We start from the raw sequence: 26683 nt of genomic DNA on the forward strand, positions 1-26683 counted from the left end.
AGACTGTAGCCCACCAGGTTCCTATGAGGACTTCCCAGGAAAGAACAGTGGAGTGGGTTGCCATTTCCTTCTCCAGGGGATCTTCCCGATCCAGGGATCGAATCTATGTCTCCTGCTTGGCAGGCAAATTCTTTACCACTGAGCCAACAGGGAAGCCCCAGTAGATGTCTTTACATTCTATTGCATGGAGTGAAATATCAAATGAGCACCTCCTCAACTCCCAAATCCGTATTATTAAACTTTTAAATCTTATATATGTGACCATCCATTCTATCTTTCCTTCTGCTACATTAGAAGAGGTGTCAACTCCTTTACCTTTTTCTCATGAGATATTATTTTCTTGTTATTTTAGGAATGTTACACTATTGATTTTCCCTTCTTATCACAACATATTTCAACCTTTCTTCCAATTGAATCTTTCTCACTGACATTTAAACATACTTGTCTTTTCCATACTTAAAAATAGAATCAAAAAGCACAAATAATAGTCTTCTCTTGAACTTCTAAAATGACAATAGTTCAACATTTTTATTTGGGGGCATATATGAAAATAGTGAGCTGAGTATTTGAGAGTTCAAGTAGGTGCAAAGTGAAGGGAGATTCCAAACTGTGGTCTTTGAATTCAAGTAGAGCTGACACCTATAAGCAAACATGTAGCAGGAGAGTCACTTCCTTTTGTCGTACAATTTAAAAGAGCTGGGGAAAAAATTATCTAGAGCCCTATCTTTCCTCTAAAACATGTGCTGAGACAAACCAGCCCATTTATCATAGTTTTATTCTCAAAGAATAATACTGAATTAGCGAGAACCTGTTTTCCTAGGACTTTCCTCCTTCTATACGTCCTTTCAAGCAAATGCAGTTAGCCCAATAGTGGCCTTCCTCCTCTTCCCTAAACCGGTGCTTCAGGTTTGGATTCTCATTGTCTGGAGCTGCCACTGGTCTCCCAGCCAATCCACCTCCCAGTATACTCTGATGATGTCATGCTCTTGTTTTAGATCCGTCAGGGGCTTACTATACAATAAAAGGTACATTTTATATAAGAACAAATAAGGCCTGTATAAACAAGTTTTTGCTTAATTCTCCCTGTTGAAACACTCATATTCATACCAGTTAGGTCACTGAACTAACAGCACTTTTAACCACTATGTTCTCAAAGCGGGGGGTAGGGGGAATAGTTTGGTTCTGATACCGATTAGTTATACAATCTGGTACAAATCATAGGGCTTTCTTGACATTTATTTCCATACCAGTACAGTTTAAGAAAGAGCCCCAAACTCACAGGGTTACTGAAGGACTAAAGGAGTTAAACTACCTATAACACTTAGACCACTTGGCACATGGTGAGCACCCAGTCAGTGTTAGCTGGTGTTACAGACACTGGGCAGCCACGTCAGTACTCCAGTAATAGACATTCTGTCACTAATAGGGATCACTGCTGCTAGTCGATTTTTGTGTCCTCCAAAGCTGTGTTACTAAGTGGTCAAATGTTTTTAAGTCAGGTTTACTGGCAGGTAATTTGCTGGTAATAAAAGTCACTTTTTAAAATACAACAGTTAATTGTCTTTGATGAGTGTCTATAGTTGTGTAACGACTGCCACAAGCAAGATACAGAATCCTTCAGTCTTCCCAGTGCACTTTAAGGTCTTCCAATGGTGCATTACTGAATGGGCCAATTTTTATAAAGAAAGGTATAAAGGCACCTATGGCACATTTGCTGAAGTCCAGGAATCTTGAAAAAGGGTAGAAGGAAGATTATTTGATTTAGGTTTTGGTGTTTATTTTATATATCTCTATACTCTGTGAGAGGGTTTTTAGTCATTTTCTACAGAAAACCTTTGATGAAAAGCCAAAGGTCTAGAAATAAGCAATTTTAAAATGTATGAAATCTTAGATGAGAATTATATACATTCCCATGGCTCTGATGTTACTATTTTTTTAAAGTTGATTCTTCCATGTAAAAGTAATTGAAAGTCCAAAAGTCTGCTTGTTAGAAAAGTACAGACTGTCAGATATGAAACCAAGGAAATCACTGACTCTCAGTTATTTTGAACAGCTAGCTCTTTTTATCATATTTTTACTCAGAAGAGATAATAATTAGCTATAACCTATTTTCCTAGAGCTTTCTTTCACCTTACAGATGAATACCATGAGGAATAAGGTATTAAAAGAACAGTGTTGGAAATTCAAGAGAAATATGTAAGAAAGAGAGAGATTTCAAGATCAGAGAGAAGGCATATAACTTAGCACAGACAGGAAGAAATATAAACACAGAACAGACAAGGAAGCCTAGGGAGAAGCACAGATGAGAGGGAAAAGAAGTCTTTAGATAGAGCTGTAGCTAAGGGACCTTCATCTTATCTGACCAGTTTGATTATAACTTTTTTTTTAACTGTAATTTTATCATGCTTCATCAACAGCTGGATACACTGCTTTATGGGGTTCTTAATTCCTTAAATAGGTGTGGAGGAGTCAAATACAACAAATAAGAGGAAATTTCTTGGCGAACAGTAACCTTATTTTGGTGGAAATATCCATTATTTTAGAAATCTGAAGAAATACAGACTAAGTACTATTTATTTTATGATCATTAAAGTTAACTTTTTGGGTAAATAATATTTTCCTTTAAAAAAAATTTAGAGCTGTCAGAGTATAAGAAAAGGTACTGAAGCAGGCATGGAACAGGTTACTAAGTGAGTCATTGCCAGAGACTGAAAAGAAAGGAGAGCTAAGGAAGTGCCTAAAACCAAGTGGTTAAGTGGAGGAGGAAGAGGAGGAAGGCGAGTAGGCAAAGGAAGAAATGCTCAATTAGTCTTAGAAGTTGTCCACATTCCTCGCCAGGATCTGCAGTGTGTGGATCAAAGAACCTCCACCTTCAGATCCCCAATGATGTGGTTCCATTCTTTACCCCTAAAAATATGGTTTTTATTTTGCTACAAAAGTTTTCTTTACTCTAAAACACTGATTTGAAAATGAGCATGTGTTACTCCTTACATACACTCCCTTGGTAAGTAGGCTTAATAAGATGATTACTTGCTATTCAGGAATAACGGAGTAATTACTGCAGCCATATGAACACAACTCAGGGCAGTCTTAGCCCTCTCACCCTTCTATTTAGTCCATTTTAAAAGTGTGTCCTTTAAAAAAATTTTTTTTAATTTTATATGTGTGTGTATATATATATATAGAGAGAGAGAGAATTGTAGCTTCTGGAAACAATAGGTGATATTATATGCTACAGCAATTTCAAATCCTAACTGAAATAAACTGATACTGTAATAGAACATAATATATTGTTATGTTAGAATAAAAGAAAATATAACTATAATATTTGTGTTTGAAGATCACATACCTCCTATCAATGTGTGAGTACAGTTGACAGGTTCAGTCTAAAATGAATCTGAGCTTCAAAGCACACCTGTAAAGAGTTACTCTTTAGCTTAGCTTATTTTCAGTTACTCTCTACTGCCTAAATTACTTAAAACATTACAGTCTAGTATTCAAAGCTTTCAATATATACCCAGCCTGTCTCCATCAAACATACGGTTAATCATCAATTTCTTCCAGTTTCTTTTGATATATATGTGTCATGTTCTGTGCTAAGTTCCTTCAATCATGTCCAACTATGTGACCCCATGGACTGTAGCCCTCCAGGCTCCTCTGTTCATGTGATTCTCCAGGCAAGAATACTGGAGTGAATTGCCATGCCCTCCTTCAGGGGATCTGCCTAACCCAGGGATCAAACCCGTGTCTTTTTCATCTCCTGCACTGACAGGCAGGTTCTTTACTACTGGCACCACCTGGGAAGTCCTGTATGCGGCATACATCTTTGCTATTTCTATGAACAGAAATAGGACTTCCTGTGAATTAAGGAATTCATTTACTAATTCATACTACAAGCATTTATTCAGCATCAAATTCTATTCTGTGCTCAGTACTTTCCTTGGGTTTTATTATCTCCACCTTAGAACACTGCAGTATTGTCTGAATCAGTGAGTACTGAGAAGAGAAGACTTATTCTTCCCAGTGTCTTCATATGCAACACTGCACTCGCCAGAGTAAATTGCCCATATTTGGACCAATAACTAGGTCAGGGAGATTGATACGATAACTAACCAGGCCTTTGTCTCATATCTACCCCGAAATGGGAATCCCTATCAAAACCATATAAAGTATTACTAGGAGAATGTTGTTTGGCCAAAGGAAGGGGAGTTCTATTAGCAGATGAGAGTTAGAAATGCTGAGTAAAGACAATACTTGTCCCTATAACAGCACTGAACGACCTGCAAAATTATACAGTGTAGAACTTTTTAGGATATGTTCAAAGTATTGAGGAGAGAAAAGATTGCTTTCTGAGGACTATCCTAACTTTGAATACCAGGTGACCCTGAAGTCTCTGTGGCTTAGGCTGTCAGCTGTACCCCAATATTCATTATCTTCTTCTTTCATGATAAAATGCTTTTTATAGCAGGGCATATGGTCTTGTATTAGAAAGACTACATTTCCAGCCTCTCTTACAGCCAGGTGTGACCACATGACTAATTTTGGGCAAATGGTAAGTAATGAATGCAACTAGTTATGTGCATGGATAAGTTTGTACATATGTATACATGCATGTATATATATATATGTTTATATGTACAGTCATATATCACTAGTTATATAGGTATCAATATATATTGATCTAGTTCCAATTATTCTTCACCTCTGAATATATGAGCACCAGAATAGGAAATTCGAAACTTAACCTGTTTTCTTTAATGCTGTTACCCTAGTACCATAACAGCGTTTGACACATAGGAAGGATTCAATATTTACTGAGTACACAAGGCAGGTCACGCTTCTCTATTTAAACCCAACTTCTCTATGAAGCCAGATCTCTGACCACCTAGTTTTCTCCTTATTCTGAGTGGTTATTACAGCACTAGTTTTAAAGAGAGCTTATTTGACACTTTTTGTTTACTGCTCTGAGCTCTTAGTTATAAATGTATGCTTTATTTTACATGCACATTATAAAATCCTAGAGGGCAGGGGCCACAGTATGTTTATTTTTCATACCTCTATCTGTTTGTAGCCAGTGTGTCTGGTATAGAGTAATCCCTCAATGAATGCTGCTGAAAAAGACTAGGACAATAGTTCAATAGTGCCTCAGGAAAACTTGGTGCATTCACTGGACTTCTGGTCAGGAAATCTATATGGGATAAATATCAGAATGGCTGGAAAATTAAATTTTTTCTTGCTTTCTTGATGTTTACGATCTACCTTGAAGTAACTACAGTGTGTTTCTTTCTAAGAATAAGCTTTTTATTGGGAGAAAATTATACTATTTTTAACACTGACAAGGTCTAACTTATTGAAACAGGTGTGATAGCTAAGTGTACCTAAGAAGTCCTTCCCTTGGAGAGAATAGATAGTAATATACTTAAAATCATTTCCAGGTCTACAGTTGAAGAAATTCAAGGTATTTCCTCCCAGGGCCTCATGTCCATTTAAGGCTCTGCTTGAATCCATATTTTACTGGGCTTGGGTTTATCGCCTGGTTACAAGTGGTCCATCCAGATGCCTCTGAAGGGAAACAAATACTCAGCATAGTAATGTTAATGGAAAGACACCACAAGCGTGTTACCCAAAACCCCTATGTCCTTTTCTAATGAGAAAGGTTACAGAAATACGTGAACTCTGAAATGGCCTCTCCCATTCATGTCCACCTCAAGACAGGAAGCACTGAGACAGACCCAGAACATCAACATCCTCTCCCAAACCAGCCTTAGTTCCTGCTTTCAAACCCTACCTCCACTCACATGTGTTCTCAAGGTACATTTGCCTTTGTTTTGCTCATTTTGCCTAAAGTTCTACTCCAGAAAACATCTGCTATAACATCACCACTCAAAGTCCATTCTCCTCTTCTTTACTTCTAAGTTCCAAGTTCTAACGACCTCTAGCAATCCTTAGGTTAGTCAAGTATGTCTTGTAAAAATTTTACACCGTTGACTAAAAATTCAGAATTGCCATTCCTAAAATGAATCAACTCCAAAGCAGATGATTTCCAAGTTTAAACAATAATAATAATAATACCAAAAAACAACCGCTGTCACCACTCCTAGGGCATATACTCAAATCACTGCTCAAAAAAGTCCAGGCTATTACATCCTATTTTACAACAAACTGTAAAAATACCCAAGTAAACTATATTAGGTATGTGTAATGAGTCATATTACAATATTTTTCTATACCATCATTATTTCTATAGAGGACTCAAAATACCTAATATTTTAGAATGGTGGGATAAAGATACTGGTGATTTTACTAATTTATATTTACAGAAAAAAAAACATTACTTACTTGATTACCTGTAATTTCCCAACGTTCTACCATCACCCTAAAAAATCACAACCTTCTCTCAACTGAATCAGTTGTGTCAAGTCTGCAGCAAGTTGAGAGGACTACTGGTCCAGGAAGAAGGCAGTAGTGAAACTTTAGGAAAAACAGTTTTAAAGGAAAAGCAGAGATGGCATTATAAGGCACAAAGTGTAAAAAATTAAATTATATACCAGGTATTATGTATTGGTGAGAGTTGGGATCGGAGTAGAGAGAGAGAAGACATAGAGATTTAGCAACAATAAAAAACCTGAGCAAATAAAAAGTATGTGGCAATGATTAACTTTAGGGAAAACAGAAGAATATAGGAGAGGAAATAAAATCATATTATAGTCTTTATGACGAAAACAATTCATAATGACTTTAAAAACATAAAAATATTGGGAAAATGTAGGAGTGGAAGAGAAGTGTAAAAGAGATGGAATCTTCACCTACAGTAAAAGAAAATGAATAGGTAATACTAAAATAAGTAAATTAAGAGATGTGGTGGTGGTTTAGTCACTAAGTTGTGTCCAACTCTTGCGACCCCATGGACTGTAGCTCATCAGGCTCCTCTGTCCATGGGATTTCCCAGGCAAGAATACTGGAGTGGATTGCCATTTCCTTCTCCAGAGGATCTTCCCAACCCAGGAATAGAACCCAGGTCTCCCACATTGCAGGCAGATTCTTTACCTACTGAGTTATGAGGGAAGCCCCAGAGATGTTAGTCTATTCATTTTATTCAGAAAGATGGAGATAAATACCAGAAGAAAAAGCTTATAGAGTTAAAAATGGCTGCTGCTGCTGCTAAGTCGCTTCAGTTGTGTCTGACTCTGTGCGACCCCATAGACTGCAGCCCACCAGGCTCCCCCATCCCTTGGATTCTCCAGGCAAGAACACTGGAGTGGGTTGCCATTTCCTTCTCCAGTGCATGAAAGTGAAAAGTGAAAGTGAAGTCACTCAGTCGTGTCCGACTCTGTGCAACTCCATGGACTGTGCAGCCTACCAGGCTCCTCCATCCATGGGATTTTCCAAGCAAGAGTACTGGATGCTAATATACTGACACTATCATGATATATGTAGTTTAGCAACATTTGGTTGTTAAAATTCATGCACTACTTTGAGAAAAAATTAGCATTACATTAAAAAATTAACCATTTCAAGTAAACAGGCCAGTTTTAGTATCTTATCTATACTGTTTATAATTCTATAGACTTCAGATAGATTATTCAGCTTTCATCTCAGCTTAAATCATGTAATACTTTGAAATTCTGTACAAATTATCTTTTTTATGGTATATTGTGTGTGTATGTGTGTGACTGCAACTAGAATAAAATGTTTAAAAAGTATCCTCCAGGCCAGAATACCGGAGTTGGTAGCCCTTCCCTTCTCCAGGGGATCTTCCCAACCCAGGAATCAAACCCAGGTCTCCTGCATTGCAGATTCTTTACCCACTGAGCCACTAGGGAAGCCCAAGAATACTGGAGTGGGTAGCCTATCCCTTCTCCAGAGGATTTTCACGACCCAGGAATCAAACCAAGGTCTTCTGCATTGCAGGCAGATTCTTTAAATGCTGAGCCACCAGGGAAGACCTTAAAAAAAGTAGATTTTTTTGTTTTATTTCTTATCAACTCCTTATAATGTCCTGAATACCAACAGCTTTAGGAATACTTAAGATGATGTTTAGTTTCCTTTTATTATCATATAAAATGGTCTGCATTACTAGCCCATAAACAGACCTAGATAAATTAAAGTTAACTCTGTGTTTAGTCATTGTCTCCTTCAAAAGTTTCCTGACACTGCTACGAGTAGTTAAAGTAGCTCCCTTGTTAATTCTTCTTTCATGGACATTATGATTATATTACTAATAACCACTTTTATACAATTGGACCTTTATGGGACCTAGACCACCTTATGAAAAGGTAAAGAATCTTCTAAACAGTAAACCAATTTTGCCCTGCTAAATATTAGAAAAGAAACCATGGATGAATCGTAGAGATCTATTTTTGGAGAAAAATTAGAACGGTACATTTAGATTTCATTATGAAGTTATCTCGGAGGTGAATTTCCAACCTCATGTGAATGACAGTGAACTAAGATATAAGAAACCAAATAACATTCCTATTGTACTAGTGCTATAGAGCCAGATGTTATCATAGAGACACGAACTACGGAATGTAGAAGGACATGTACTTTGTAATGTGGAATTGATTGTGGCTTTTTGAATAATGGCTTCCCTGATAATTCAAATAGTAAAGAAGCCGCCGGCAATGCAGGAGACCCCGGTTTGATTCCTGGGTTGGGAAGATCTGCTGGAGAAAGCATAGGCTACCCACTCCAGTATTCTTGGGCTTCCCCTGTGGCTCAGCTGGTAAAGAATCCACCTGTGGAAAACCTGGGTTCGATCCCTGGGTTGGGAAGATCACCTGGAGAAGGGAAAGGCTGTTTAGTCCATGGGGTCACAAAGAGTTGGACACAACTGAGGGCCTTTCACTTTTGCTTACTACATGTTTATTTTTCTTGCATATTTTCTCAGCCTGTCATATATGCATAGAAAAATAAGAAAAGGTTAATTTACAATGAAGAAACTGCATATTCTGGGAACTAGAAATCATGGAAGTCATAACATTTGAAGGAAACAGTGAAAATCAAAGTGTAGAAATACACACTGTTTGACCACTAGGCAGGAAGTACATTTTTAGAGCAAAAATACTGGATTGTAATCAGCTGGTCATTTTATTACCTGAAAGGCTTCTCTATTAGCTATATACTTGAAAGTTGCAAGAGAGTTCCAGAAAAACATCTATTTCTGCTTTATTGACTATGCCAAAGCCTTTGACTGTGTGGATCACAATAAACTGTGGAAAATTCTGAAAGAGATGGGAATACCAGACCACCTGACCTGCCTCTTGAGAAACCTGCATGCAGGTCAGGAAGCAACAGTTAGAACTGGACATGAAACAACAGACTGGTTCCAAATAGGAAAAGGAGTACGTCAAGGCCATATATTGTCACCCTGCTTATTTAACTTCTATGCAGAGTACATCATGAGAAACGCTGGGGCTGGAAGAAGCACCAGCTGGAATCAAGATTGCAGGGAGAAATATCAACAACCTCAGATATGCAGATAACACCATCCTTATGGAAGAAAGTGAAGAGGAACTAAAAAGCCTCTTGATGAAAGTGAAAGAGGAGAGTGAAAAAGTTGGCTTAAAGCTCAACATTCAGAAAACGAAGATCATGGCATCTGGTCCCATCACTTCATGGGAAATAGATGGGGAAACAGTGGAAATAGTGTCAGACTTTATTTTTCTGGGCTCCAAAATCACCACAGATGGTGACAGCAGCCACGAAATTAAAAGACGCTTACTCCTTGGAAGGAAAGTTAGGACCAACCTAGACAGCATATTAAAAAACAGAGACATTACTTTGCCAACAAAGGTCCGTCTAGTCAAGGCTATGGTTTTTCCTGTGGTCAGGCATGGATGTGAGATTTGGACTGTGAAGAAAGCTGAGCACCGAAGAATTGATGCTTTTGAACTGTGGTGTTGGAGAAGACTCTTGAGAGTCCCTGGACTGCAAGGAGATCCAACCAGTCCATTCTAAAGGAGATTGGCCCTGGGTGTTCTTTGGAAGGAATGATGCTAAAGCTGAAACTCTAGTACTTTGGCCACCTCATGCGAAGAGCTGACTGATTGGAAAAGACCCTGATGCTGGGAGGGATTGGGGGCAGGAGGAGAAGGGGAAGACAGAGGATGAGATGGCTAGATGGCATCACCAACTCGATGGATGTGAGTTTGAGTGAACTCCGGGAGCTGGTGATGGACAAGGAGGCCTGGCGTGCTGCAATTCATGGGGTCACAAGAGATGGACATGACTGAGCGACTGAACTGAACTGAAAGTTTTATTATATGTTAGTTGTATAAGTAAACATAATATTAAATCTTGGTTCTAGCAATAATCCTTAGATTGGTTCACTGTTTTCCTTTCGATTTTCAAAGACCTATCCATCTTTCTTCCTCTTTGTTTATACTGTAGATATGTTTCCTCTAGGAACAAAATCACCTTTTCATGCTCCTGAATAGTTTTTAAAACTAATGTTTCAAGTGAAACCTTGTAAAACATTTTTTGAAAATATTAACACCATTAAAAGTAAGCAGGGAAAACAAAATAATAATGAGAGCAGAAATCAATGAAATTGAAAATAGGAAATCCAAAAATGAAAACAAATAAAACCAAGAGTTGATTCTTTAAAAATTTCAGTAAAGTTGACAACCCTCTAAGCCAGGCTAACCAAAAAACCAAAAACTAAAAAACAAACAAAAAACCCAAAGACAGGAATCAAATTACTAACATCAGAAATGCAAGAGGGGACATAACTACAGCTCCTACATAAACTGAAAGAATAATAAAGAAATACTATGTCCAGCCCATACCATTTGAAGGAAACAAACCAATTCCTTGAAAGACAGACTCTAACAAAACTCATATAAGAAGCAATAGAGGATCTGAATAGGCCTACAAGTATTAAAAGAAGTTGAATCCATAATTAATCAACTTCAAAAATAGAAAGCTTCAGGTCTAGATGGGTCACTGGTGAATTCTACCAGATATTTAAAGAAGAAATTATACCAATTCTTTACAATATCTTTATGTATCAGATATGAGTTGTGTTACTCATTTATGAATAGAAAAATATTCTAGTTCATGGAAGATCTTTTTTTTAATACTGAAATTTCACAGACATACCTTACTGAGGCGGTGGAAAGGAACGAACTGTCTTCCCTCATTGGAGTTTGTACTTCTTTTTTTTCCAATTGTGGTAGAACACACATAAAATAAATTTTACCATACTAATCATTTTGCAGTGCACTGCTTATACTGTATTTCAGTATACTGTCTGTACTTTTTTAACATCATCTCCAAGAAGGAATAAAGGGGGACAGACATATTTTTAAAACAGCAAAACCAATCCTAGCTTGTTTATGGAACTGTGAGAAAAGACTTGACATTCAGGAAAGAGTTGTTAGTAATCTAACTCTGAGTGGGCCTTATTTACTAAAATCAGATCCTACCAATAGATTTTAGAAATAGGTAGGTAAATAGTTAGCAACCAATTGCTAAGTTCTATAAATTCCTAAAACATATCAGAAATCCATGAGTTAGATTTCACATGACAGATTCTGTCACATGAAAGGTTCATAAAATTGGCACAAATAATATAACAGTTTGTTTCCAACCTAAGTTGCTCCAAGGATTTCATTGAAAATGCCATGGGGAAAATTTTTTGCTCTGCTTAGTTTCATATCATATATTTATATTCTTATGTATTGTCTACAATATATTGGGGGAAAAAGTCAATATTTTGAAGAGTATATAGCTTTATAGTCCTTTTAAAAGATACTGAGCAAACAAATCATGGGTGGTAAAAGATGATGCAGTTAAGAGAATCTTTATGAAAGATAACAGCTTTTATCATTTTTAAATAATTTCTTAAAAAGGTGATTGAGACTAATGTAACAGATATAGTACAGCAACTGTGGTAGAATGAAAAAAGCACTGACTTGAAAGATTTAAATACTCTGATTCACCATTTTTTAGTGATGTGTGTATGCTGTCAGGCAGGTCCCTTACTGTCTCTGAGCCCCAATGTCTTAATCTGTAAGGTGGTGATAATGCTCACATCTGGTTCACAGAGTGGTTGTTAATAACATGCTTGAAGATACACAAGTTAACTTACATGAAAATACCTGGCACACTTGCTTAGTATCAAGAGGCTCTCAGGGAACACCTCCTCCTTCCCTTCCTTCTTAATAAACAACACTTAAGAGACTTCTGCGTCTAACTCATGACAAAAATATAAGCAATGCCATTTTCATAGATAAACAGGTTCTTCATTACAGATTTTATAAAATAATTACTGTAAGTACAGATGTGATTATAGCAGTAGGGAAACAAAAAGCAAAGAAACAGTATCTTGAGAAGCATCTAACAAGCAGCTTTCTTTGTTTCATGTTGACATGCTTTGTGGTTACAATGCAGGCTTCCAATGAACACTGGATCAAAATTAAAATTCTAGGCAGGCATTCAAGTTTTTTGATTATGTCCATTCTTCACTCAGCATGGGAAACAAATGCTTTAGAAGCTATTTTTTGAAGCTATTCCCACTGTACTCTTACAAAGTTCATTTCCAAAAGGGGCCCCGTCCCTGTAATGGATCTGAGTAAGGGAAAGCTACACCAGGTTTTGTGCACTGTACTTTAAAAACTGCAGCAGGGCAATAAAATCATGCTTTTAACAGTGACTTTTCTGGGCCTGGGCCACAGCAATTCCGCAAAGGTGCATATGAATTATGGGAAAAGAGAACAAGCAAATTTCAAAAATAAACAACACCAATCCAAAATGATTTATATACATATTTTGAATAAACTTAAATATAGAATAATTAGCAGAAAGCATTTAATTATTGTTTTTTCTATTATCAATGTAAAGTTGGCACAAATGCAGTAAGCCTAATCAAAATCAGGTAAGAGTTACCTCTGTGGCTTTGTTTGATGGTTCCAGGCCAGTCATATTTGCTACTATTAACTGATGTAAGAGTTGAACTTGAGCCACACTTAGGAAGAAGTCCAGGTTTGTGGTTATATTCACTTCCAAGGAATGGCCACACACTAAAATCTCCTGAAGGAAAAAAAGGTTTAATATAGATAAAGAAGCATGATGGCATTATATGATAATTTATCATTCCTACTTATTTGAGCTTTATGAATGTTGATGAATTCTCCTGGGACTCAAGTTCATATGTTAATGAGAATAGCAGATATGGTGAGCACAGTTACTTGACACAGTTTAGTGGATTAAATTAATAAACATTTATGAGGGCCTGTTGTGCAGCAGGCCATGTGCTAGTTACAGGGAAACCCACTATAATAAGAATTTTTCACCATTTCATATGCATTTGGCTTTTCACATCTCAAACTAATATCATTATTTCAATATGTAGGCAGTGATGTATGTAATTCTTTAGCATAATCTTGTTCATCCTCTCAAACGGACATATACTTAGCATTTCATAAGCACCATGCAGCATACTAGAGTGCTAGGAACATCAGAGAGAGTGAGACTAGTGTTGAAGGGCAATCTGCCTTTGAGAAGATTACAATCTAGGTGGGCAGACAGGCAAATTATAGGCACCAATTACAGTCACAGGTGGTATGGTCTGAGTATTCTCCAAAGGATCCATTCCAAATGATTCATAACAAAATGGAGCGCTGAAGCCAAAACCAGCTAGACTAATTAATTTCACTTCTTTAACCTGCTAAAATCTTGGCAGTATTAGGCAGATGTCCACTTAACTTAACTGATGCTGTTCTGCATAACAGTCACTTGAACATCTACTGTTGGAAAACCATTCAGCGAAGGAAAACAGAAATGAAAACCAATTCAGAAGTTTCACTTAATAAGCAGAAGCCCTGCCTCTTGTCATGAAGTGCATGCGGACAATGTTCAAATGCTTGGAAATGTCCAACAAACCTTCTCTTTATTAGTGTCATCCAAGAGAACGGATTTAAGGAGACTTATGATGGGTCCAAATACAAACTACACAGCTTAGAGCAGCTTTTAATAAAGCCATAAAGAACAGCATGTCGGAAATGATCCTCCCCCTCTTTTTTTAGTTAAATAAACTTTCTCTCCAGAAGTTTCCAGATTTTATTCATTATAGTTAGAATTCTTATTTTATTCCTTAAGTAATGATGAAAGCAATACACTTGTGTATTTTAAACAAATTGTGTTACTAAGTAACTGAAAGATATTAGTAGACTTACTTAATTTTTATACAATTTTTGTGGATATAAAGATATCCTGTCTAACCTAACTTTCCCTAGTAGGCTCAGTCATGTCTGACTCTTTGCAACCCTATGGACTTTGGAGCTTGCTAGGCTCCTACTCCATGGGATTTTCCCATCAAGAATACTGGAGTGGGTTATGTTCCCTTCTCCAGGAGATCTTCCAGACCCAGGGATCGAACCAGCATCTCTTGTGTCTCCTGAATTGCAGGAGGACTCTCTAACTCTGAGCCACTGGCTTTCCTTATTAGGGTTATTACAAAGATCAAATAAGATAACACAAAATACTGTTCTTTAAAGACTCAGAGAAGGATGTAAACTTTTGTCTCCTTAAAATAATAATACATTTAATTTGTACATATTTCCAAAGTTTTCATAACAACCGCTTATAACTCTATGAATGATCAAAAATTTATAGTTATCAGCATAACAAATTATGTTATAAATTAACATAACATAAAAAACATAACATTAAACATAAAGGATCCCATTATTATTACATTTCTATTCTAGGCATAGAGGCAAAATACAGCACAGTGATTAGACTTCAAGCCTGGATCCATTAGTAACTGGTTAGTAATGTTGGTCAAATTACTTAATTTCTTTTGATCTCAGTTTCCTCATCTATAAAATATGTATACTCATAATGCTGAGAAGAGTAAATAAGGTAATTCGTGTAGAGCTCTCCTTGTAAGGTAATCCATGTTGCCGGGAGCCAGCGTGAGGAACTCCGCCATGGCAAAGGTCATGAGGAAGGAGGCTCCGCATACGCAAAGGCGGGATCAAGCCTCAGGAGTCCCCCTGGAAATTCTCGAGCATCTACCCCCCAAAACCAGAGTCTGCCTACTTTACTGCTTTGTGCTCTCACCTACACCTCTGACTTTATGGAGGGCTGTCCTGGGCATGACAAGAGTGTTTTAGTTCACAACTGTGAGAGGCATGAGATGTTCTAAACTGTCTGAATACAGATTCCTTTGAGGAGTTAAAAGATTGATTAGAAATTGTATTGGTGAAGGGTTTTTCACTTGTTGGGCCAATGTTTGCTGCTAAGTTTCCATATCCCTTACCTGCTGGGTCCCTGGCAGTGTATTGATTAATATAATTGGTGTAAGTAGTAGCTTTAATGTTTATAACCTTGGACCCTTGAGTTAATTCTTTTCTTGTTATAGCCCACTACACCTTTGCCCTATAGGAATGCAACTTTATCTAATGCTTTTGGAGGGTGGCGCCTGACTTTTCACCTTTAGAGAAAAATTAGTTTCTTAAAATGTTAACAGGCCTCTTGGCCAGAAGATGATGCAAATCACCTAAACTTTTGCATATGATAAGTTTGCAGGAAGAAAGCCTGGCTTGCTGCATGACTCTACCCCTTCCCCCATTATCCTCTATGCATAACTTAAGGTATAAAAACTACTTTGGAAAATAAAGTGCGGGCCTTGTTCACCGAAGCTTGGTCTCCCCATGTCATTCTTTCTCTCACCTTCTGGCTGAATTATTCAGCCTCTTTTCTCCACTAAATTTTCTCACTGAGCTATCCTTATTCTATTACTCTTTATATCCTTAATTAACATTTAATTAAGCAACTGTTTCCTGATCCTCGCCGACACCGTCCCCACTTCAAATTCCCTGGATCCACTGGGGCTGGACCCCAGCACCATGTGAGAATGCTTAGTAATCTGTCAGTATTATTGCTACTTTTATTAGAAAGAGGTTGTGCAGATCAAGAGTATATGGCTGGGAACCAGACCAGTTGGGTGCATACCATGTTCTGCTTCTACTTGTGAAAATTTAGACAGGTTAACTCTCCATGCTTTAGTTTCCTCATCTACAAAATGAGGACAGTAAGAGATGCTAATGCTGCTGCTGCTAAGTCGCTTCAGTCGTGTCCGACTCTGTGCGACCCCATAGACGGCAGCCCACCAGGCTTCCCCGTCCCTGGGATTCTCCAGGCAAGAACACTGGTGTGGGCTGCCATTTCCTTCTCCAATGCATGAAAGTGAAAAGTGAAAGTGAAGTCGCTCAGTCGTGTCCGACTCTTAGCGACCCCATGGACTGCAGCCTACCAGGCTCCCCCATTCATGGGATTTTCCAGGCAAGAGTACTGGAGTGGGGTGCCATTGCCTTCTCCAAGAGATGCTAATAGGATTTCTAATAAATGAGTTATTACATGAAAAAAGAAAATAACAGTTAAAGTTGCTCAGTCATGTCCAGACTCTTTGCGACACCTGGACTATAGGCCTCCAGGCTCCTCTATCCATGGAATTCTCCAGGCAGGAATACTGGAGTGGGTAGCCACTTCCTTCTCCAGGGGATCTTCCTGACTCAGGGATAGGACCCTGGTCTCCAGCATTGTAGGCAGACTCCTTACCGTCTAAGCCAACAGGGAAGCCCAAATATTACATGAAAGCAATACATAAACAGTACTATAAAATGAAAGTCGCTCAGTCGTGTCTGACTCTTTTTGATCCCATGGACTATACAGTCCATGGAATTCTCTAGGCCAGGATACTGGAGTGGGTAGCCTTTCCCATCTCCAGGGGATCTTCCCAACCCAGGGAATGAACCCAGGTCTCCTGCATTGCAGGCTGATTCTTTACCAGCTGAGCCATAAGAGAAGTCCAAGAATACTGGTGTGGATAGCCTATCCCTTCTCCAGGGGATCTTCCCGACCCAGGAATCTAATTGGGGTCTCCTGCATTGTAGATGGATTCTTTATCAACTGAGTTATCAGGGAAGCCCTAAACAGTACAAAAAGTGCTCAATAATTATTAGATAAAATAATAACATTAATAATAAGCTAATCTGATATCCTGTGCATGGAAACTATGAAAACTCTAAACACACAAAGAAAAGATGCTCCAATATTCAGACTAAAAAAAAACCTAAATTAAGTTCTAACCTCAGTGTGCACATTTTCCGGAGAAATTATTTTGGTGAAAATGATGGCAGGTGCTCCAGTTATTCGTACAGAAAAATCTGTTAAAATGGGAGTCAAAATTGCTCTTCTTTCTTGATGCCGCCGTATGCTAAAAGATAAAGTAAAAAATAATTAGCCATTTCATTTTTAAGGATAATTTTCATTAAATTTGTACAAGTTTCTGTACTACAAACATGTATGCCAAAATTTCATTATGTTGAGTGTGTCTATTTGTGTATTTTATAGTCATAGTTTTGTAAAGTCAATTCCTAACTTCAGAGGCATAAAAGGAAAAAAAAAGTAATCAAAAAATTCAGATGTAATCAGTCAATTTCCATTAGTACTATCCTGCGCATGTGCATACTAAGTCACTTCAGTTGTGTCCAGCTCTTTGCAACCCTATGGACTGTAGCCTGCCAGGCTCTCTGTCCATGGGACTATGCAGGCAAGCATACTGGAGTGGGTGCCATGCCCTCCTCCAGGAGATCTTCCCGACGCAGGGACCGCACCTGTGTCTCTTACATCTCCTGCATTGGTAGGCAGGAAACCCAGTAGTATTCTAGGATCTTTCAATAAATTGCTTTTTCTACTTTTAATTCCTTTGGTTTCTACAAATAGTTTAGTATCTCTTTTGTTAAAAAAATACTCTTATTCTTTTGTGATCATTTTTAATTTCCTAGTTTTAATATTTCTGGCATTCTATTTGACAGCTGCCTCCTTTTCAGTTTCTTTAGTTTCACAAGCATGTTCATTTAACCTTTGACTTTTCTTTTTTAAACTCTAAGAACCATCTGAGTTCATACATTATAGCTTTCTGTGTGTGTCCGTGTGTGCTCAGATGTGTCCAACTCTTTGCAACCCCACAGACTGCAGCTCACCAGGCTCCTCTGTTCATGGAATTTTCCAGACAAGAACACTGGAGTGGGTTGCCATTTCCTACTTTAGAGGATCTTCCTGACTCAGGGATCAAACACACCTCCTGTGTCTCCTGCACTGGCAGGCAGGTTCTTTCTCACTGCACCACCTGGGAAGCCCTATGAATGCCTTTACAGTTTGTGAAATGCTTTTTGTGACTTTGGTCCTGAATTCTTCGTCACAGCAATCCTGTACATGAAGTAAGGACCACTATTCGCTCCACATCACCTATTGGAACAAAGGTTCCACAGTTATAGGTCTGCAGGGCAAATTTATACCAGAGCAGCATTTGACCTCTATTTTAATTTTTCTTTATACATTCTTATCTTTTGAACAGTTATCTAGCACACTATTTCTATACTACATTAAAAATTGCTAATTGCTAATAATTTTAAATATTATTGAGAAATCAAAACTTGTGCTAGTACAGATTTTCAAGTTTATTGCAGTTTTTTCAAGTTATTTATTCATATTCTTAGTTATCATTTTATGAGATAAAACAGTTCCATGTTTTACTAGCAAGTCACACCTCAAAAGTTACTGGAACCATTAATTTTATATTCTTTATAAGTATGCCCCTATTAGTCTCTGCTGCTGCTGCTGCTGCTAAGGTGCTTCAGTCGTGTCTGACTCTGTGAGACCCCATAGATGGCAGCCCACCAGGCTCCGCCGTCCCTGGGATTCTCCAGGCAAGAACACTGGAGTGGGTTGCCATTTCCTCCTCCAATGCATGAAAGTGAAAAGTGAAAGGGAAGTCGCTCTGTCGTGTCCAACTCCTAGCAAGCCACCCCATGGACTGCAGCCTACCAGGCTCCTCCGTCCATGGGATTTTCCAGGCCAAAACTACTGGAGTGGGGTGCCACTGCCTTCTCTGCTATTAGTCTCTATTATTATAAAATAATCAAGGTGAGATCAGAGAATTGGCATAAGTTATCTCATGAAAAAGCACAGATAAAACTCAAGTCTGTCTACATCTTTTTCTACCAGAGTAGTCTAGAGAGTACTTGCATCTTTTGTTGAACTGGGCAATGGGCAGAGCTTTATTTGCTCTTTGCCAAAAAAGCAAATCAGATTATCTGGTTCTGTGACACATAAGTACTGGATTTCAAGAAAGTCAATTTTAAAGAATTAAGAGATCTGGTGAATAGAGGGTAGCAGGAAGAAGTATTAAAATCTGAATACAGAGGAAGAGTTGAGATCCTAAGAGACACCACAATTATAGCTTAATAGCTCAAATTCCATAAAATGACCAATGTGAGAAACATGTAACATCTGATGTGCTCTCATAGGGGAATGCTAAAATATATGATATATTAAAAATACCTTAAAATGGAAAAGGTGGCAGGGAACCAAATGAAAGCAAACTTTAACTGAAGCACTGATGGGGGAGTGCTTCTTCATATTCTAATTATTTCCCATTGTGTGAATTAAATCAGTAACACAACATATGAAAGACCTATGACGTTAGAAAGTTTAAAAAAAGTTTAATAAGTCAATGGTCATAAAACTAGAACTTTACTGGTATATAGAGTGCTAACTTTTCTTTTGTATTATCTCTGGTAAATATCTGAGTTAAGGATACATATTTTTTAAATCATAAAACTTTTTTTATAGATTCAAATATTTTCAAGGATAAATTCAAAAGAAGGAAAAAAATACACACTGCAGAAATAACTGCAACAAGAATTATATTATGCTAATACTTTACTAGACAATAGTCTAGGGTTTAAAATAACAAGAGGGAAGTAAAACTCAAAGTATTAACTGACATCATTAATGACTTTAGGGTCTTAGCTACTCTCAGTAAGCCAAGGGAATAGATCCACCCCCCAACAACCCGCACCTCAGAAATAGATTTTTAATGGTCATATGGAGACCACAGGCTAATCCTTACATCCCTGACAGGCAAGGATTTTGAGATGAGAGGTCAACTTAGATCTGGGGCCCCTAAAAGGCCAGAAAAACAACTTCCAATCAGAAATAGAAAAGAACAAGGAAGTCTGCCTGTTTTGGAAAGAGAACTTATTGAAAAAACAGAGATCTTTCTCTTTTTTCAACTTAAAAATAAAAATAATTAGAAAATGAAAAATAATGGGAAATATCCCATGTGTGTTTGGAAGCTGTAATTTATATTATGTGTGTTGGTCCAGGAATACCAATATTAAGTTATTTATATAAAAGTGGCATCAGACCTTTGATAACCCCAGGGCATCAGTTAGAAATAGATACAAGTCTCTTTGGAAAACATGCTTTCAAACTGACAAAAAGGATTCTAAGGAACAAAGACCACTGAAGATAAACTCCTAAATACAGATTTCATATATACTTCAAAATCATTTTTTTATTAGCAAGAAGAGAATTCAATCCCATTATCAAATTCATGATCAAGAACTTCTGATAAGGGAATTTCCACATGTCGACAATATAATAAATTTCTTTAAAATCATTAATGACATATAGGATGGAATGAACCACATGAGGGAAAAAAACCAAAGTATTAATCCCATAAAAGAAGGCAAAGCAGATTTGAAAAACAACCAAATAGAACATTCAGAAATAAAAATATAGTTACTAAAATTAAATATATAATAGATGGATAAATAGAATTTTAGATATAACTTTACAAATTAGTAAACTAGAAATACTACCAAAGATAGACAGACCAGAAAATACTTAAGACTTGTGGCAATCAACAGAGATAATCTATTTCAGTAGATATTCCTGAATATGAAAAACAGTACTATTCACACACATTTTTATAAACAATAAATATATATAACATACTTTTGGAGAAATTATTCATTATAATTTGATTCACTGTACCTATTTATACAGATTCCTCTCATTTTTAGAGAGTCACAAGGATAAATCATTTGACTAATTAAGAGTTGCTGGAGAAGGCAATGGGAACCCACTCCAGTACTCTTGCCTGGAGAATCCCATGGACAGAGGAGCCTGGTAGGCTCCTGGTAGGCAGTTCATGGGGTCGCTAAGAGTCCGACACAACTGAGCGACTTCACTTTCACTTTTCACTTTTATGCATTGGAGAAGGAAATGGCAACCCACTCCAGTGTCTTGCCTGGAGAATCCCAGGGACGGGGGAGCCTGGTGGGCTGCTGTCTCTGGGGTCGCACAGAGTCGGACACGACTGAAGTGACTTAGCAGCAGCAGCAGCGGTTAAGAATTGAAGTCCATTTTAGTGTGTGTGGTGTTTTTTTTTTCCTTCCAGAGTAACATTTTCTGTTGAATTTCTAATGCAATTAAAATAAAATTATATGGTATATTACTATGATGATTATATTCAACTTAAATATTTTCTGACTTTTTGAGTACCTATTGCCTGGTAGTAACTATGCTTGTGTGTGTGTTCAGTTGCTCAGTTGTGTCCAACTCTTGGCAACCCCATGGACTGCAACCTGCTAGGCTCCTCTGTCCATGGAATTTTCCAGGCAAAAATACTGGAGTGGGTTTCCATTTCCTACTCTAGGGGATCTTCCTGATCCAGGAATCAAACCCACATCTCTTCTATCTCCTGTACTGGCAGATGGATTCTTTACCACTGTGCCACGTGGGAAACCCTATGACGGCCTTTACAGTTTGTGAAATGTCTTTTGTGACGTAGATACTGAATTCTTTACAGCAACCCTGTACGTGAAGTAAGAACCATGCTGCTGCTGCTGCTGCTGCTGCTGCTAAGTCGCTTCAGTCGTGTCTGACTCTGTGCAACCCCATAGTCGGAAGCCCACCAGGCTCCCCCGTCCCTGGGATTCTCCAGGCAGGAATACTGGAGTGGGTCGCCATTTCCTTCTCCAATGTGTTAAAGTGAAAAGTGAAAGGGAAGTCGCTCAGTCGTGTCCGACTCTTAGCGATCCCATGGACTGCAGCCTACCAGGCTCCGCCGTCCAGTTTTCCAGGCAAGAGGACTGGAGTGGGGTGCCATCACCTTCTCCATTATTAGCCCCAAATCACCTATGAGGAGATGAGTTTCAGGGACTGGGCTAAGGCCACTCAGTTGGAATAAAGGTTCCACAACTGGACCTCCAGGGCAAGTTGATACCAGTGACTACAGAAGAGTCAGGCTGAACAAGACAGATCTATGTCCTTTAATCTCTGTGCCACCTTTTCAAGTTGCCAAGGATATCTTCAGGTAGGAAATATCTGCTGGCTGTTGGGAAATACAAACCAGCTGCTTCTTCCTGCTGCACCAGGATCCCTTTTCCCTTCACACTCAGTTCCCAGGTACTTTAAGCAGCAGGAGAAAACATTCTCTCACATAAAGTCATGAAAAAGTTACAGGATTATTATAAAATCACACAAATCAAGAAGGTTTAGGTGATCCCAGGCATTAACCTATAAACTATGGGAATCAGACTAACTTCTAGCCTATAAATTTGCTTAGGCATTAGCTTGATATCCTCACAAATAAAGACATAAGTGATAGTTTTCAAGGTGAAGAGCAAAATCAAAGAAAATGCTTTCCTTCCACATTCCTGTTTATAATTTCTCAGGAACAATTTTGGAAAAAATCTGTTTGATCAATCATAAATCACAATAGGCAAAGACTCCTATGAACATGTGGGTAATCACTTTTAAAAAATAAAAATGTAAGAGATCAAAATACAGACAGAACAGTCATGATCTCTCAGAATTAAGCCAAGTATTTATGCTTCAGGTACTTGAACATCAACACAAAGCTATACTTCCACACAGTCAATGCTACTAATCTTGTGAATCATAGAACTGAGTTTAAGAATGTGTCAAATTCAAATTCAGCCTGCTAAGAATTTTTTAAAAATCCAATGTGTGGGGGAAATAGTCCAAAGGGCAATACATGTAATTTGATATATGTTTATCAAAATACTCAAACAAATAAATGTGTTCTATTTCCTCACAATAAAGTCAGAAAGATAAATTACTCAAGGAAATAAAACACAGACAGTGAGAGGGCCAAATAAAAGTACCTGGTATAAACGATTTATTTTTTTTTATTGCAGCTTTCAAGTCTGTTCAAATTATATCTTTAAGTATTATAAACAAGAAAATCAGACTCACTTGGAGGATTTAGGCTTACTGACATTTTCAGGAAATTATAAGATAAACTTTCTATACCATCCCCCTACCCTCACTGCACCCCAACTCCAGACACCCTCAAAGTTCTAATCATCATGTACAACAGCACTGGTGATTTTAATGTGTAACCTGCACATCAGTATGGGCTATTTTAGTTCTTAGCACTTCTTTTTCTCAGATTATAAAATAAGCCCAGATGTAGTAACAATGGTTGCTAAAAGAAAAAGAAAAAAAAGCCATTTAATAACAATGAACTTTAGCATAAGTGTAAGGGGTCAGAGAATTGAGTACAAGAAAAGTAGTTGGCTAAGAGGAAGCAAACCAGGGTTCCACACTTAGCTGTATTTTAAGTGACATTGGACAAGTGAAGAATCTCCTCAAACTTAGTTTTCTGTAGTGCTTTTGTTCTATAGTGTGCTAAGAATAGTTCAGAGTTTAGAAAGAAGTTTGCATGAGAGTTGGAATGTGGAAGAGAAATAGATAATGGACAATATTCTCTGAAAGTTACACTGTTTTAAATAGTAGAGAAAACGTGATGCAGAAGTGCCAACAGATTTCAGCCTGCCCTCACTCTTTCCACCTTCAAGATGTTTTCCTGCCTTCTGGCTCTGCTGGGCAATAGCAACTGCAGGCTGAACTCCAGAAGCACGAGTAACAGCCTCCCACAGCCCTGTCTACCAGCCTTCAGTGGTCCCTGTAGCCACTAGACAAAGCTGGCTTCCCAGGCTTCCTGGAGTGCAACAAATTTGTTATCCAGGATACCCAGCTTCTTCTACAAATGGATAAGTTATTATTCCTAAAATAAATCCCCTCTGTTATAACACTTACAGTTATTGTTCTGACCTGATTGAACCCTGATATATTCTGTCAGCTAAAAAATTAAGGTTTTAAGAGCAAAATATCTACAAATTTTAAAATCTGATGATTCTTTATGCTTAACTTCCCTGCTTCTTTCTCCTGATCATATACACAGAAACACATTATGATTAAAAACAAAATGTGAGTAACATGTCAGGAGGAATTCCGAGTCAGGTGGAATAATGCATTATAAAGACTGTCATTTAATAATGGGTCGGGGGAGTAAATTAGTCTTTACTGTGTATCTTTTGAATTCTACTGGTAATACTTATTGAAAAACAAAAAATGTAATGACATTAAAGCTCTGTATTATATTTGTCAAGATTAATCAGCAGAACTAAACAATATCAGATATATCTTGTCTTTATTTGAATGAGTATCTCTCAGAAACACTCACATTCAGTCACCTGATTTGCTAGCTCTAGTTAATCATCTTGTAATTCAATTTCTCAGTTCATTCAAATCTTCACTAACTTCCTATTATGTGCCAAGCATGATACTCTGTGATTGGTATTTAGAAGTGAGAAAAACAGGGCAGGTTTTTAAACTGGAGTATCTTTCTTAGCTCAAACTGCTCCCTTCCTTCTCCTGTCATTCATGCTTTGTGGAAAAAAATTCATCATAAACATAGTGAAACCTTCCCTGAAAACCCACACATAGAGTTTCTTTCTTTTAATTTTCTATTTGTACCTACATCAATTTTAGAGTAATTTATCGTTGTATTTATGTGTTATGTCACATCTATCTGCCTAAGATGTCTTATGTGCATGAAATGTGTTTATCTAAATTTTTATGTGCCTTAGTTTAATCCTAAGTATCCTTTATTTATGTCTATCAGAATGGTTTCCACACTGTACTTGAATATTTACTTAACCAGTCTTTTTGATTGGGAGATGAGCTCTGTAAGGGATGGGCACATATCATAAGTTATTTTACTTTGTATCTTTAGTGTAAAAGATATTCCATGGTGTATACTTGATATTAAAATAGTCTTTAATTTCTGACAAAGGTGCAAAGACCATTCACTGGGGAAAGAACAATCACCTCAACAAATGGTGCCGGAACAACTGGATATCCAATATGCAAATGAATAACTCTACTCTATACTCTATTAAAAAAAAAAGCATTAAAATAACTGAATAACCGAATTATAAGCATTAAACCCATAAAACTCCTAGTATACTATAGGCATAAATCTTCATGACCTGGCTCAGATCAAGAAGGCAGAACAGAAGGATGTAGAGCTCACCTCTTCTCACAAATACATCAACAATACTTCTACATGTGAAACAACTATCACAGAATACCTACTGAATGCTGGCAAAAGATCTCATAAAAGCAAAGCTGCAAGAAACATCACTATGTAACCAGGAAGCACAAAGGAAAAATAAAGGAATCAGGACAGGACCTGCATTCCTGGAAGGGAGCTGTGGAAGAGGAAATTTCTGATCACCATGAGAACCTCCTGCATTGCCTAGGAACCAGCTAGGACAGAAAGGCAGCCTGAGAGGCTCAGAGGAGACAGTGTAGCAGCCAGAATGCCACAGCTACAACAGAAAGAGACCAGCACAGCTGGTCGTGGCTACCTTGTTCCGCTCCTAAGCCTCAGATGTGTGCTGGCTGGTGTGTGTGGGGACTAGGGTGCTAAAACTGTAGCTTCAGAAGACAGACCGGAGAAAAGACTGGGGTTAGCTGGACAGACACAGCCTGAGGGGCTGGAGTGTGGTCGAAGGTGCAACATTCTACGTCTGTCACTGCTAAGCTAAGCTAAGCTAAGCTAAGTCAAGCTAAGTCACTTCAGTCGTATCTGGCTCTGTGCAACCCCAGAGACAGCAGCCCACCAGGCTCCCCCATCCCTGGGATTCTCCAGGCAAGAACACTGGAGTGGGCTGCCATTACCCTCTCCAATGCATGAAAGTGAAAAGTGAAAGTGAAATCGCTCAGTCGTATCCGACCCTCAGAGACCCCATGGACTGCAGCCCACCAGGCTCCTCCGTCCATGGGATTTTCCCATGCTGATTCCCAGGGGCTGCATTATTTCAGGGGATTTACTCCATTGGTGGCTTTGAGACTGCAATGCCTGCACTATACCCAAGGGGATTAATAGCACTCTAGAGGCTGGGGATCAAACCCAATCTATGAGCAATGAATAGCAAACTAAATGACACAGAAAAATGATTAAGTTATCTAGAAGAGACAGAATAATGCAAATCACTCAATCAGAAATGCAGACAGAACGACAAGGCAAGAAAAAATGCCAGTTCAAGTATAATAGGGGTTCCAAAAAGAGAAGGGAGAGAAGGGGATCAAGCATATATTTGAAAAAATTATCGGTGAAAAATTCCCAAACCTGGGGAAGTAAACAGATATTCATGTAAAGGAAGCACAGAGGGTCCCAAATAAGGGAACCTGAACAGATCCACACCATGACATATCATATTTAAAATGGCAGAAGTTATACAGAGAATTCTAAATGCAATAAGAGAAAAAAGAAGAGTTAGTTCCAAGGGAACCTCCATAAGACTATCAGCTAATTTCCTACAGAAATGTTGCAGGCTGGGAGGGAGTCATAAGATGTATTCAAACTTCTGAAAGGAAGGAACTTACAACCAAGAATACTTCACCCAGCAAAATTATCATTTAGAATAGAAGGAGAAAGAATTTCTCAGACAGGCAAAAGCTAAAAGACTAGATCAATATTAAACCTATCCTAAAAGAAATA

General features: G+C 37.9%; 1 protein-coding gene across 16 annotated transcripts in view; it reads right to left on the bottom strand.

Annotated features, from left to right (window-relative positions):
* Positions 1 to 26683, bottom strand: part of VPS13B (vacuolar protein sorting 13 homolog B) — an 806276-nt gene that overhangs the window by 281277 nt on the left and 498316 nt on the right. For all 16 annotated transcript variants that reach the window (XM_059874347.1, XM_059874354.1, XM_005215634.5 and 13 more), the window contains 2 exons: positions 17101 to 17227; positions 12892 to 13035 (listed from right to left, as the gene is read on the bottom strand). In XM_059874347.1, coding sequence (XP_059730330.1) covers positions 12892 to 13035; positions 17101 to 17227 — 271 coding nt within the window. The remainder of the gene's footprint in view (positions 1 to 12891; positions 13036 to 17100; positions 17228 to 26683) is intronic.

The sequence above is a fragment of the Bos taurus genome, chromosome 14 (genome assembly GCF_002263795.3).
Source record: "Bos taurus isolate L1 Dominette 01449 registration number 42190680 breed Hereford chromosome 14, ARS-UCD2.0, whole genome shotgun sequence".
In the NCBI taxonomy this organism is placed as follows: Eukaryota; Metazoa; Chordata; class Mammalia; order Artiodactyla; family Bovidae; genus Bos; species Bos taurus.